This window comes from Spermophilus citellus (assembly GCF_964194105.1).
Source record: "Spermophilus citellus genome assembly, chromosome: 3".
NCBI lineage: Eukaryota > Metazoa > Chordata > Mammalia > Rodentia > Sciuridae > Spermophilus > Spermophilus citellus.
Genome location: NC_138184.1, coordinates 51,376,139 through 51,391,033, shown reverse-complemented (window position 1 = coordinate 51,391,033; position 14,895 = coordinate 51,376,139). Strand labels below are relative to the sequence as shown.

Genomic DNA, 14,895 nt, shown 5'->3' with positions numbered 1-14,895 from the left:
CCTCCCCACTTGCTGTGGACCCCTGGATAACAGATCCTGGAGTGTACAAGCAGGGATGTGGGGGTCTCTGAGGGAAGGGGTTCAGTGAGCCACCTGGTTTGAATCACAAGTGACCGTGGGGCTCAAATGTCACCAGGGAAAAATGAAGGCACAGGAACCCAGAGGATGGAAACACAGGGTCTTTCCTTCGCCACAGTTGTCAGCGGGTGTTGGAAATAATGCACCGGCTGGGCCGGACACAGCTGGAGGGTTTTTGTCTCTGACTTGTGGCCAGATCTCCCGAATCATTCTACAAACTTGGCCTCCCCTGTCAAACCCGGGCAGAAGATTTAATAGTGCCCACTGATTTATGCCGGCCACTGTAATTGAATTGAGAGCCGAGGCGCAGCCAGCCGTGGGGAAGTTTCTTTATGCTCCCTGAGCTCCTAATGACATTGTCCTTCTTCCTCTCTATTTACCACATGCCATTTGGTCAAATTAGAGCTTGAACTCAAGAAAGCAGATGGCTTCCTTTAGATAAGTTCCAAAATAATTCCCTTGCAGGAGGAAAGGGGGATGGGTTTTGTTTCCTTGAATATATGTGTGCACAGTCGTCACTTTTGATATATGACTTATATAAAATAATGACAGGAAGGAGGTCGTCCTCCTCCTTTCATCCCTGTGGCTTGGACAGACTCCTCAAGTTGTCTCTATGAATGAGGAGGAGCGGGAAAGAAAGAGAATGTCCTTCTCATGTCATTCTTGGGGATGGGGTAACCCTCAAAGTGACTGCAGTCCCCTCCTCCAAGCAGTACTGGTGCCCTAGCTCTGGGCAGCTCCAGGGACCCCTAGGTCTTTGCCAACAGAGGCATTGGACTCACCCATTCCCCACCCTAACATTTACAGAGAAATCTTGCAGTTCTAAGTTGCCCACTTAAATTTTTTTAATTAAATAAGATAATAAATAATTCTAAATTTTCTTTCTGTACTGGGGATTGAATTCAGGGGCACTTAACCACTGAGCCACAGCCCCACCATTTTTGCATTTAATTTAGAGACAGGGTCTTGCTGAGTTGCTTAGGACCTTGCTAAGATGGTGAGGCTGGCTTTGGACTTGCAATCCTCCTGCCTCAGCCCCCAGAGCCACTGGATTAGAAGCATGAGCCACCAAGCCCAGTTGTTATTCTTTTTTATTATAGACACTTTCAAAAAAGTTCAAAATATGAAAAGAACAGTTGAGGGAACATCTGCTATTGGCTTAATTGTATCTCCTCAAAATTCATTTAGGTATGGTGTATGTATAGGGTATGGTGGTGCACCCCTGTAATCCCAGTGGTTTGGGAGGTGAGGCAGGGAGATCACAAGTTTGAGGCCACCCTCAGCAACTTAGTGAGGCCCTCAGCAGCTTATCGAAACCCTGTCTCAAATAAAAAATAAAAAGGGCTGGGGATGTGGCTCAGTCAGTGATAGAGCACTAGCCTAGCCTGAGCTACACCCTCGTTTCAATTCCCAGCATTGAAAAAAAAAAAAAAAAACCACATGTTGAAGCTCTAATAATCCCAGGACCTCAAAATGTGAGGTAGGGAGGCTCTTTAAAGAGGTGATTAAGTGAGGCCCTGAGGATGGACCCTAAATCCATCTGATTGGTATCCTTATAGAAGAAGAGATTTGGATACACAAAGACAGCAGGGAAGCATAGAGAGTCAAGACCGAAGCCACCCAGGAGAAACTACACCTACTGACACCTTGATTTTTGAACTTAACAGTTTCCAGAGCTATGAGAAGTAAATGTCTGTTTAAGTCACCTAAGCTGTGATATTTTGTTATAGCAGCACTAGCAAACTAATACATTCCCCACATAGATTCTGCAATGGTCAGTGTTTTGCTCTGTTTATGCTATTATATATCTATTGATCCATCTTAGTTTTTGATGGACTTCAAAGTGACTTGAATTCTTTGCCCACTTCTAGAGTAAGACAGAGAAGGCCAATGTATATTTGATTGACAGTCACCAGTACACTTGATTGAACCCTCCTTATGATAGAGATACAGAGGCCACCAAGATTGTCAGCTCATAGGAGTTTACAGACCAGGAAACAGGAATCCATAGATGAATAATCATAAGGTTCGATTAGAAAAACATGATTGTGGGTCTTGATAAAGGCTCCACCCCAGCTGGGTGAGGCAATGACTCTGGTTCTTCTAGATGCCATTTTCCTGATGTTTCCTGCTCATTCTTTCTAGGGGTGGTAGGTAGAAGGAGTTATTACTTTGTGCTGTTAACTGCATTCAATCTGGATTGAACCCTGACCTACTACCTACTGGGTCATACATACTGGGTGGGGTTTGATCGTAGCTGCATCCCATGATCGCCGGTGGCCTTATCTAAAAGTGAGGATGATGATGATGATGATGATGAGGAGGAGGAGGAGGAGGAGGTTGTGTGGGGAACAAAGAAGGATTGGCTAGGAAGCATCATAGAATGTTCTCCATTGCTGGGTGGGTTGGGGCAATATCACCTATTGCAGGAAATAAGGATTTTCATGACTTAATCTAATCAAAACATTTATGCTCACCTACCAGTCCAGGGGCATTGGGGAACTCAGGATCTTTCCCTCTCATGGCTCCACCATCTCTGAAGGATTGAGTCCTCTGCACTCAGGCAGAACTGTTGGCAAGAATAGTCACCTGCCTCTGTGTCTTCCCCCCACAGGGGACCGAGAAACAGCCACTTCTCAGGGATTCCTCCAGCCTATGGAAGGCGGTGCACACCTTTTGGGGAACTGTCAGTCATCTCTGCACATTCACAACTCTGAAGATGTCTTGGGATGTTAAGTCAGTAGCTGGAAGTTAGGAGTGGAGGTAGCTGCTGGCCAGGGAAGGGCCAGACCAGAGGGAAACTGACTCCAGGTGGCATGAGAATAGCGGGAAGAGTGCTATTAGCCAGGGACTAGTGAGCTGCCCCAGGAGCCGGGTAAGCTGGCACCAGGAGGGGGCACCTCCTCACTGGTCTGTGTGCAAGGCTTCTTCTGAACTCTGCCCCCATGTCTGCACTAGCTGTGTGGTTCAGACAAGTGACCTGATTTCTTTGAGAGTCATTTTATTCTCCATAAAATAGAGATAAATTGGTCCTGAGAACAAAAAGCAAGAATGTATGGAAAATGCTAAGCCCAGTGTCATTGTTGTTTCATGATAAGGATTTTGCAGAGTAAGGGTCAGCAAGCGAGCATGCAGCGCAGGAGTTACAGGAAGGGCAATATATCATGGCCCTCTTCTCAGAATCCTTCATGAGGCACCGTTCCAGGAAACTCAGACCAATCAGCACAAGTGAGCAGATGAGATGATAACTCTTTTCCTTCCAAGGGTCAGGCCATGAGCTTCTTCATCTCTATATTCTGGTGGCATATGGAAGGCTTGGCACACAGTGAGCCTTCAATAAATGTTTGTGTGCTTAAGTAGAACCTGCTATGGGTCCCTCCCAAAGAACAAAAGCATTGAACGTGGAGGTAATGTTGAAGATTATTCTGGCACTTGTTAAAATGGTAAGGAAAAAATTCAAGGTGTCTGCCACAGGTTCAAAGACTAGGACAAGGTCAGCTCCTGGTACAAGGACAAGTAAAGATTTATAGCTAAGGAACAGGTTAGGTGAGCGGGTGGAAAATTACCAACAGTAGACATCAAGTATAGGGGGATTCTGTCTAAACCAACTTAATTGGATTCTTACCGAAGTCAGGAGAGGGTGGTAAGATATCAAGGGTGAGGAAGGAGCCGGGTGCAGGGGCACATGCCTGTAATCTCAGCAGCTCAGGAGGCTGAGGTGGAAGGATCATGAGTTCAAAGCCAGCCTCAGCAACTTAATGAGGCCTTAAGCAACTCAGTGAGACCCTGTCTCTAAATAAAATACAAAAAAAGGGGGGCTGGGGATATGGATCAGTGGTTAAGCACCCCTGGGTTCAGAATTTGATTAGATGTCAAGGATGGGGGATTCTCCGTAAGCTGACTTTTCAGGATTCTTGCTATAATTGGATATTGCCAGGGAGGACACAGAAGTCCAAGTTCAAGGTCTAGTCGAGCAGAGGAAAGAGGAGCCCAGCTAAAGTCTGGCCAAGGGGAGTCTTTCATAGCTGTCGGGGAGAAGTCGGGTCCTCAAACCTACTCCTGGGACTACCAAAGTTTTGGGATGGGACAACAGATTTGAGACCCCAGGCTCTGCCCACAAACAAGCAGACATCTTTGCCTCTGGACCTCTGGGAAGGGTGCCTGTGTTATCTAGGCCCCCCAAAATCTCTCTGTGGGGTAGTGACGGGAAACCCGGCAGGAGGAAGATGCAGAGCAGAATCCACATTGGCCCCAATCTTCAGCCAACTGGAGTGGAGGTAGCTGCTGGCCCGGGAGGGCGAGTGGCAGCAGCAGGGGCAAATTTTCTGGAGCAGTGCCCAGGGAGGCAGTATTCCAGAAGCAGTATTCTGGCCTGGTTGATAAATCCCAGACCTGCAATTAAGACAAAATACTGTGAATATGACACCTGGAGACAGCTGCAGGAAGGCCCCAGAAACTTTGATTATGAATTAGATTTTGCAGGCAGCTCTGCCGTGGCAAGCTGGTGCCTGGGCCAAGGCACCTGAGGGAACTGGAGGCCAAAGATTGCTCAGCAGGACGAAGAGGAGAGATCCTCCATTGCATCGAGGACCCTTAGGCAGGGCCATTATGTTTCAGGAATCACAGAAAAGCTGGAAAGGGCACAGAGCTCATCTGGTGCACGCTGCTCCCCGTTGACATCTGGAAAATTTGAGGCCCAAAGGGGATGCAAGTTACTGCCAGGGCTGGAGAACAGGGTTCCTGACTCCCAGGTTGAGAGGCAGCTGAAAGGTCTAGTATACACACAGGCATTTGATCTAAGGAAATTCAACTGTTAGTGCTGGGAAGACAGAGGACATAGAGAACAAGACTTAGCAAAAAAAAAAAAAAAAAAAAAAAAAAAAGCAGCCACAGTAGAGAGGAGGAGAAGAGAGGGAGACTGGAAGAGACACCCATGAGCTTCAGTAATTAGGTTCAAACTAGAGGTTCAGCCAGGCGCGGTGGCACAGGCCTGTGATCCCAGCAACTTGGGAGGCTGAGGCAGGAGGATTGTGAGTTCAAAGCCAGCCTCAACAACTTAGCGAGGCCCTAAGCAACTCAGTGAGACTCTGTCTCTAAATAAAATATAAAAGAGGGCTGGGGGGCTGGGGATGTGGCTCAAGCGGTAGCGCGCTCTCCTGGCATGCGTGTGGCCCGGGTTCGATCCTCAGCACCACATACAAACAAAGATATTGTGTACGCAGAAAACTAAAAAATAAATAAATATTTAAAAATTCTCTCTCTCTCTCTTAAAAAAAAAAAAAAAAAGAGGGATGGGGATGGAGCTCAGTGGTCAAGTACCCTTGGGTTTAATCTCTGGTGTGAAAAAAAAAAAAGAGGTTCAAACACCTGCAGACTTGGACAGGAGCCCGGCCATCAGCTAGTCCAGTCGCCTTTGGTTTTACATCAGTGACACAGGTACTACTGAGTAGATTGGCGGTGTAAGGTGTCATATAGTAAAAATATGAATGCTTTTGATGTGGAAAGTGCAAAACTTCCAACTCCAAAGGCTTGACGTGAAGTTTGAAATGTGACCAGGAGGGATGTGACCCAGAGCAGGGGACAGGGGAAAGTGTAATGCAGATGATATTTCTGCAGGTGTCTTGGCTCAGGACTGAGCACTCCCTGTCCTCCTTACTGCTTCTTCTGGTGTCTTAGATCCTGTTTCTGAGAAGAACACAGGCAAATTCCCCAGAGAAGGAACAGAGTCTGCCTTCTTCCCCCTCCATGTTTGTATCTATAAATCTTTCCTTACAAGGCTCATTCAGCTCATATGCCACCTCCTCCAGGAAGCCTCCTCTGATTTTTTCACTCATATCTCCTCACCCTCAACTGGTACTCATTTCTCCCTCCTGTAAATCCCTCCAGACATCCCCACTCCTGTTAACCACTTCTCTTTTTTACTCCATATAACTAGAATGAAAAATATCGTGGGCAAACTGTAGCCTACTGGCTAAATCCAGCCTGCCCCCTATTTTTATAAGTAGAGTTTTTTTGGAACACAGTCTCACTCATTCCTTTATATATTGTCTATGGCTGCTTTTATGTATAATGGCTGCTTTTATGTATAAGTTGCAAAGGAGACCTTGTGACCCACAAAGCCTCAAACACTTACTCTCTGTCCCTTTATAACAAAAGTTTGCTGACTCTTGTTATAATTCATAGTCTTTACTGAGTGCGACAGTGCTGCCAGGTGCAGTGGCACACACCTGTCATCCCAGCAGCTCAGGAGGCTGAGGCAGGAGGATCATGAGTTCAAAGTCAGCCTCAGCAACTTAGTGAGGTCCTAAGCAACTCAGCAAGATCCTGTGTCTAAATAAAATATAGAACAGGCTGGGGATGGGGCTCAGTGGTTAAGTGTCCTGGATTCAATCCCTGGTACCAAAACCCAAAACAAACAAAGCAGTACTTATTGCTAAGTACTAGTAATCTTGTCTTTTATGACCTAGGATATCATGTGTTTGCTCATGCTTTGGGTATGCCTGTAAAATATCAGGTGGATTTCAGCATGTAGCCGGCCACGTGCCATTTTATTATTTTAAGAGCAGGTTTCATTTAAAAAGATTTGAGGCTGGGGGTGTAGCTCAGCGGTAGAATGCTTAGCATGCACAAGGCCCTTGGTTCAATCCCCAGCGCCAAAAATAAATAAATGAAATGAAATGGAAAGGCTTGCCCTCATGCTCTTTGGAGATAGAGAGGCTGAGAGAGAGTGTTTTGTTGTTGTTGTGATAATTAAGTTTGGCTTTGTTGGCAGCACGCTGGCACAGACATAGAGAGACCCCTTGGCCACCAAGGTCTTCCCTGAAACAGGAGGCGGAGCCTCCTTGGACACTGTCCACTGGGGGTTGGCTGTGAGTCTTGCCAGAGGCAGTACTGATGGGGGCTTTTTTGGAGCCAAATGAAAAGCAGCCTGTTTGACGGATTGCACTTCATTTCCTCTCAGCCTGTGGGGGTGATCAGTGCCCTGGGCTCCCAACCTCACATCCCATCCTCCCCCGGGCGGAGGCCAGTCTGTCTTCCCAGCCTGCCCCAGAGGAGCATTGCTGGGTGGCCAGGGCAGGGCTGCCTACCCATCCCTGGCCCCTGGACCCCTGGCATCTGGGGCAGAAGCAACATCAAAGCAGGGATTGGCCAGCTCCCACCCCAAATGCCAAGCAGGCCAGGCTCAGGGAGCACTTGGGGGCGGGACGAATCCCAGCCAGTCTCCAGCTTGCGTCCCCGGGCCAGTCTGCCTTGGGCCTTGCCCCACCATGACGCGCCCATCATTCAGCCTGGCTCATCTGCTCACCCTTTCTGGACTGCTGTGCTACTCGGCTTGCTGCCTGGGTGAGTCCTGTGTGCATGCGCCTGCTCCGATGGTTTTGGGGGAAAAAAAACAACAACAAAAAAACCTGGAGAGCAGACCTACCCTGGGATCTCTGAGAAAACTTCAAAATTTTAAACTTCTCAGCCAGTGTTGGGATTGCAGGGTGAAGGGGGTTGGCAGATGGGTGGGTGGGGACTCAACATAGGTGCCCATTTTTTGTGCTCTTCTTGTGACCTTGACTTCAGGGTAGCAGGCTGGTAGCTGCTGTTCCCTCAGCTTTGAGATGAAATTGTGTTCTGCAGTCCAGGGTCCCCTGGCATAAGGTGGCTGGGGCGCTCTCCAGGCCAGCTAGTTTAGGTAACATGGCTTAGAAGCAGCAGCCACCAAAACACCAAATCATTTTCTTTGTAGGTTGCGTCCCCACCTGTCCCCTGGGCCCACTCTGGGTGCGAGTCATAAATAGCAAACTTCTACCCTGGTCTTTCAGAGAAGTTCCTACTTTTAGGAAGAGATTTGCGCTTTAAGGCTTGTGTGGTGCGTGCAGGGGTGGGGAGGGTGGGTGAAGGAAAGTTCTAGGGTTCAGCCTTTTGTGGAATATGTACATCATGGGAAACTTTGGGCAGACTGTAGCCAGTTAGTCTGATAACTTGTTGGTTGCTGAGATGTCCAGACAACTATTGGGGCACCAGGTGATGCTGTGGAGGGTGTCACAGGTGCCCCCCACCATCTCTCATTCATCCCCAGGCCTCCTTCTAACACCAGTCTCGGGAGGCAGGTTAAGGCCCCAAAGCAGGAGGGGGAGAAGGAAGCAAAATGTGCAGCAGTCCACCAACTGGACAAGCAGCGGCAGAATCTCTGCATGTGGCTGCACTCACCATGTTTCCCAACCTGCTAATGCAGGATGACTTCTCGGGTTGCTTCTTGCATTTGTTCTTTTTAGATATACATGACAGTAGAGTGTATTCTATATACATGGAGTCTAACTTTATTCTAGTTAGGATCCCATTCTTGTGGTTGGACGTGATGTGGAGTTTCACTGGTCGTGTGTTCATATATTCGTTCCACTGTCTTTCCTATTCCCAATCCCCTCCCCTCCCTTCATTCCCCTTTGTCTAATCCCATGAGCTTCTATTCTTCTATTCTTCCCCTTCCCCCTTATTATGTGATAGCATCCACATATCAGAGAGAACATTCAGTCTTTGGTTTTTTGGAGATTGGCTTGTTTCATTTAGTGTGATAGTCTCCAGTTCCATCCAGTCACCAGCAAACTCATAAAGTAATTTTCTTTATGGCTGAGTTATATTCCATTGTGTATCTGTAAAATTTTCTTTATTCATTCATCTATTGAGGGACACCTAGTTTGGTTCCATAGCTTAGCTATTGTGAATTGTGCTGCTATAAACATTGATGTGGCTGTGTCACTGCAGTATGCTGATTTTGAGTCCTTTGGATATGGACTGAGGACTAGGATAACTGAGTCAAATGGTGGTTCCATTCCAGTTTTCTGAGGAATCTCCATACTGCTTTCCAGAGTGGTTGCACGAATTTGCAGTCCCCACCAGCAATGTTTAAGTGCATAATTTTCCCCCACATTCTCACCAATATTTATTGTTACTTGTATTCTTAATAATTGCCCTTGTGACTGGATTGTGTTTATTTTTAAAAAGGACCTTGGTAATGGGGTAGATCAAATCCCTTGTGGTACAGATCAGGAAACTGAGTCTCAGGTTGAGGACGGGAATTGCACCATATCACACATCCGCTTGCACCTAGATCACACTCTTTGACACAAGTCCCTACATTTCCAAGAGTAAGTTGGTGTGAGTCTCTTTCCAAGGATACCCCTCAGTTTCTCAAGATGAAACAGGAGATTGACTACTGAGTCCAAAGGGCAAAACTAGCATGAACCATGGGGGGGAACCCCCAGACACTTGCCAAAAGCCTGCATTAGACAATTACCCATAATTTGTAAATGCAGTGGCCACGTGTGATATGACTTTGTTGTCTTTAAGTGAGGTCAACAGTCCTGAAATTCTGTGACAGTTGGCTTTTTCAAGACAGCTGGCCGGGAGCTGAGCCGCGTGGGGCACTGGTTTTCTGCAGGCCCCTGTACATACACACACAATGGTTTCCATTACAACAGAGGCTTCTGGGGCTTTTCCAGACATGATTCCAACAGAGACAGCAATAGTCCTGAGAGAGACCCACAGGCCACTCTCAGGACACCAAAATAGATATGTGAAGTCCTGGCTTAGCTGATGGGGAGGGTGGGAAGGGGGAGAGCTGCTCCCACACACGGCCACCTGATGGAAATATTCTGAGCTGGAATGAGCTGTAAATAAACTAGACTGGGCTAAAAACAAACAGCTCCAGGGAGTTGGGGGAGGGGCAGGGATCAATGGCCTTCACCTGCTGGAAATGAAGTGGGTCAAGGGGGAAAGAGGGAGGAGGGATGGGGGGGGTCAGGGTGGAGTGGGGGTGGGGGCAAAGCAGATGCCTTTGCAAGAAAAGCAACTGATAATTTATGGTCCCTGAAGAGGTCTCCAGTTTCCAGGAAGAAATCAGAGAAGCAAAGTGACTGCCTTAAAATGATACAAGGTGTTTCATCAATGGGAGCCACACAGGGTCCTGGGGGAAGAAAGGAAGGCACTGGAAGCCGTATGTGGTCTGGAAAAATAAATGAGTGCAAATTAGCTGAGGGGGAACTGCCAGGTTCTCAGGTGATCCTAGCCGGAAGAGATTTTTGCAGAAAGCTGAAGCCTTACCCAGCCCTTAGCCATGTGCAGAGGCAAAAGAGAGACTGCTGAGAAACTGTACTGTTGGTATACATCTGCCACCTTCTCCGTGTGCCCCAGGTAGGGTGGCAACTGAAGCTGCCCACTCCTAGTTAGTTCACACTTTAGGAAAGAACTGGCATCAATGTCAAGATCAAGAACAACCTTCTGCTGGTCACAGTGGCACATGCCCTCATGCCAGTGACTTGGGAGGCTGAGGCAGGAGTTTTGTGGGTTCAAAGCCAGCCTCAGCAAAGTAGCAAGGCCCTAAGCAACTCAGTGAGATGCTATCTCTAAATAAAATATAAAAAAGAGCTGGAGATGTGGCTCAGTGGTTAGGTGCCCCTGTGTTCAATCCCCAGGACCAAAAGAAAAAGAACTTACCTCTCACCACTAGGGAAAAGCAGCCGGTGTCAGCTGGAGCAGACCCAATGCTCACAGCTTGCCACATGTCTCCTTTCAGCATGTGAACAAATTCCCAGAACACCAACCTCAGGCAGCACCATTCCATGACCTTGAGGGATCAGCATGAAAACAGGAGCACCTGAAAACCATAACCAAACACAGACAAAAGCATGGCTGTCATCCAGCCACAAAAATGAACGTTTCCCCATCCTTGCAAATATGAGTAACAGCTGCTTTTCACCCTTTGCAGATTTAGTCCCCTCTTCTAGGTGAGAATTCAGGTGCCTGATCAGAGTAGCCCTTGCTTCCTGACAGCATTCAATCCAAAGCAAAGCCAGACTTTTGCTTCTCATGGTCTCCCTCCAAATCACCTAGCAAAACCCCAAATCCTAGAATAAATTCTAACACTCTCTTATTGGGATGCCTCCAGGGTCCTCTGATTGTGTGTACATCCTGTTGCAAGGACTCTGACAGCCCAACTTGGTTGGACTAGTTATATTCTCAGCAGTCTCTGGAGAACATTGATACAATAGTTTCTAGGGGTTGTTAGGAGCTCCTTGCCTCCCTCTCAGTCCCTGACCTTCATTTTGACCCATAGGAGTCATGGTATAGAGTTTATGAGGAAGAATTCAGAAACCAGACCGCCTGGGTTCAAGTCTGGGCTCTGTCATTTTCTAGCTATAGGACGGGGCAAATTGCTTAGCTCATTGCTTTGGTTAACAGACCTGTAAAATGGGGTTGGAGATAATAATAGCAGTTAGTTCTCAGGGTTGTCTTGAGGATTAGGTAAATTTATACACACGAACTACACTGCCTTGTAGTGTTTGTCATTAATATTATTAGTTCAGATGGGCACGGTGATACACGCCTGTAATCCAAGCAGTTTGGGAGGCTGAGGCAGGAGGATCATTGGGAGGCTGAGACGGGAGGATCGTGAGTTCAAAGCCAGCCTCAGCAACTTAGAGAAGCTCTAAGCAACCCAGGGAGACCCTATCTAAAAATAAAGTATATTTAAAAAGGAGTGGGGATGGGGGTGTGGCTTCGTAGTTAGATGCCCCTGGGATCAATCCCTGGGGTGTGTGTGTGTGTGTGTGTGTGTGTGTGTGTGTGTGTGTGTGTGTTATTAGTTCAGCAAACATTTGTGGAGCACCTACTGTCTACGAGGTACACTGTTAGAGACTGGTGATGAAAATTGACTCCTGTCCTCCTGGAAAGTACAGTTTAATCAAGAAGATGTAATGAAACAGTTTCATCTGTGAGGAAGAACTAACATTACCATGAACCCAGAGAAAAACATAGCAGGGTAGAAGGGCCCTCAACCTTGGCCTGGGAAGTGAAGAGAGGCTTCCTGGTGATAAGACTAAAAACGGAGTAAGAACTGCCTATGTAGTGGGAAGCCTGAAAACGTTCTGCGATGTCGGAGATTCTGTTATGGGGTAAAGGTAAGGGTCCCATTATAAGACTAAAACTGGGAACAAAGTCACGTATGGTGGCACACTCCTGTAATCGCAGCAACTCCAGAGGCTGAGGCAGGAGGATTGCAAGTTTGAGGTCAGCCTGGGCCACTTACTGAGACCCCATCTCGAAATAAAAAATAAAAAGGGCTGGGGGTTTAGCTCAGTGATAGAGCTCCTCTGGTTTCAATTCCTGGTACAAAACAAAACAAAAAAAAAAAACAAATAAAAACCTCAAAAAAACTAGGAACTAAAAATTCATTCATTTTGGCAATTATGAATATTGTTTCTATTTACTTGTGTTTTGGTGAAAAAAAACCCTACCTTTCTGTTGGTAAATAGCTAGGAGTGAAATTGTGGGGCCATAGCCTATGTGTATGCTTACCTTTAATAGAAAATACCAAGCAGTTTTCTGAAGAGGTTATACCAACTTACATTCCCCCCAGCCAATGGATGACAGTTCTGGCTGTTTTACATCCTTGTTTGTGGCATCTCTTCTTCCAGATAAGAATATGGCACATGCCTGTAATCCCAGTGTCTCAGGAGACTGAAGCAGGAGGATGGCAAGTTCAAAGCCAGCCTCAGCAACTTAGCAAGGCCCTGAGCAACTCAGTGAGACGCTGTCTCAAAATAAAAAATTTTTAAAAGGGGCTGGGGATGTGGCTTGGTGGTTAAGCATCCCTGGGTTCAATATCCTGGTTCAAAAAAAAAAAAAAAAAAAAGGAATTAAAGTCCCCAGTCAGAGTAGCCCTTGCTTTCTGAGATTATCCAATCCAGAGCAAAGCCAGACTGGTAGTCTCTCCCATTTTCATTTAGCTATTCTGGTGGGTGCTAGCAGTATCACCCCAATGAACCTCACCATTTCCCACCATTACCCACTCATCAATAGATGAGTAGATTGTGGTCTAACCACATGGAACTTCATTCAGCAGTAACAACTGCGAAAATCAGTCTGGATGGCTCTTGGGTTAAGCAAGAGAAGACAAACGGAAGAATTCATATGTATGGTTCCATTTATATAGAATGTCTAAATGGGCAAGATGAATCCCTGGTGTTAGAATTCAGGATGGTGGTGGGTGAGGAATACAGATTGGAGCGTGAGGGGCTTCTGGTCCTGGAGAGTTCTATTTCTTGATCTGGGTGCTGGTTTCTAGAGTCAGTTCACTTCACAGAAATCTACTGGGCTCTAACTTGTGATCTGCATTCTTTTTGTAAAGCATGCTTCAACATTGAATGTGTGCTGAGATCGAACATTGGCAAGATCCCACCTGAAAATCAAGCTCTGCAGCTCCTCACACTTGGGATTAGGACACCCAAGTATTGAGACACTATACTATGACTCTTTATGAAATGGGTGATCCTTGTATATAAGTGGAGTCTGAATTTTATTTTATTTTTATTAGATCTTTATAGTTATATATAGAAGTTGGGTTCATCCTGAAGTCTGTATTTTAATCATGGGTCCAAGTACCTTGAAATCAATTAACCCTACCTCCAGCCCTTGCTGCCTTCCTGTCTGAATGATTTCCTCTTTAGTATCAAAGTTTTTAACAAACACTTCCTTCTCCCCAACTAATGGGGACACAACTCCTCAACTACCATCCGAACTTGGCATTCCTTGCCACATCTACAAAATCTACAAGTTAATCTCAGTAGAAGGAGAAACTGTCCTCCACTGGCTGGTGGGAGTGTAAGTCAGTATAATCTCTTTGGAAAATCACTTGTTATTTTCTATTAAAAGATGAACATACACGTGAACTATAGCCCAGCAATTTCGCTCCTAGGTATTTACCAACCTGTGAAGAAGGATCTTACAATGGTCACCATTTTAATTCAGCAAAAGCAATACAAGGGCTTGTCAAGTAGCAGACAGGAGTTCTGCTCCCATCTCTAACAGGTTAGAAATTAGATTTGGAAGTCTGGGGTGGCCGCATGGGTCTCCCTTGGGTGTGCTGGGCATGGCAGAGAGCCTAGCTCTGAACTCACGCTAACGAGCAGCAGTTTTCTTCACACAGCCCTTCCTGGCCTGGATCAGAAGAAGCGTGGCAGCCACAAAGCATGCTGCCTGCTGACACCCCCTCCGCCCCCACTGTTCCCACCACCCTTCCTCAGAGGGGGCCGAAGTCCGGTGAGTACATGGGGCTTGGGAGAGCATTGAATTCCAGGCTTCTGGATGCCCATTCTGCACCCCACCCACTCAACAGGGGCTGCCTGCAGACTCTGTCTATAGAGTCAACCCTTTATTCTCACTCTGAGTTTGAACCCTAAAATGGACACTTCGCAGTTTCTGGAATGTATTTGTCCTCCTGCTATCTTAAATCAGCAATGTTGGAGAGGGTCTTCTCCCATGGGAGTTGAATTTGGCAAAATGTCCCAACTTTTTTTTTTTAAATGAATTTCTGGGTTCTCATCAGCTATTCAGATATGGATTTTCCCTTTACCTTTTTCTTCTCCCCAAGCATTTACAAAAATCCCTGGGGGATAGGGGAATCTGGATAAAATGGGGGGCAGGGTATAGAAGGGGAATAGAAAGAGGTTGTATAACGGGTACCAAAACACACTTCCCGTGTTCTAGAGCACAGTAGGGACAGCCTACCACAATTTATGATATATTTCAAAATAACTAGAAGTGGAGAGCCCAAAAAATTCCAACACGTAGAAATGATAAAGGTCTGAGGAGACCACAACACTAATTACCCTGATTTGATCATTACACATTATAGACATGTATGGAATTATCATAGTGTATCATAAATATGTACAAACATTATGTGCCAATTAAAGGACAAGAAACGATAAATTCCCTTCCAGAGCCCATGACTTATGTAGACCATGTTCATGGAGTGACACAGGAAAGAGC

The 14,895-nt window shown here is 46.4% G+C and overlaps 1 protein-coding gene across 5 annotated transcripts in view; it reads left to right on the top strand.

The window, feature by feature from the left end:
- Positions 1-14,895, top strand: part of COLQ (collagen like tail subunit of asymmetric acetylcholinesterase) — a 60,317-nt gene that overhangs the window by 11,419 nt on the left and 34,003 nt on the right. For 3 of the 5 annotated variants that reach the window (XM_081287208.1, XM_081287205.1, XM_081287207.1), the window contains exon 2: positions 14,051-14,163. In XM_081287208.1, the coding sequence (XP_081143334.1) occupies positions 14,051-14,163 (113 nt within the window). Of the gene's footprint in view, positions 1-7,070; positions 7,423-14,050; positions 14,164-14,895 lie in introns of those variants that run through there. The other 2 variants (XM_081287209.1, XM_081287206.1) reach the window with 2 other exon arrangements.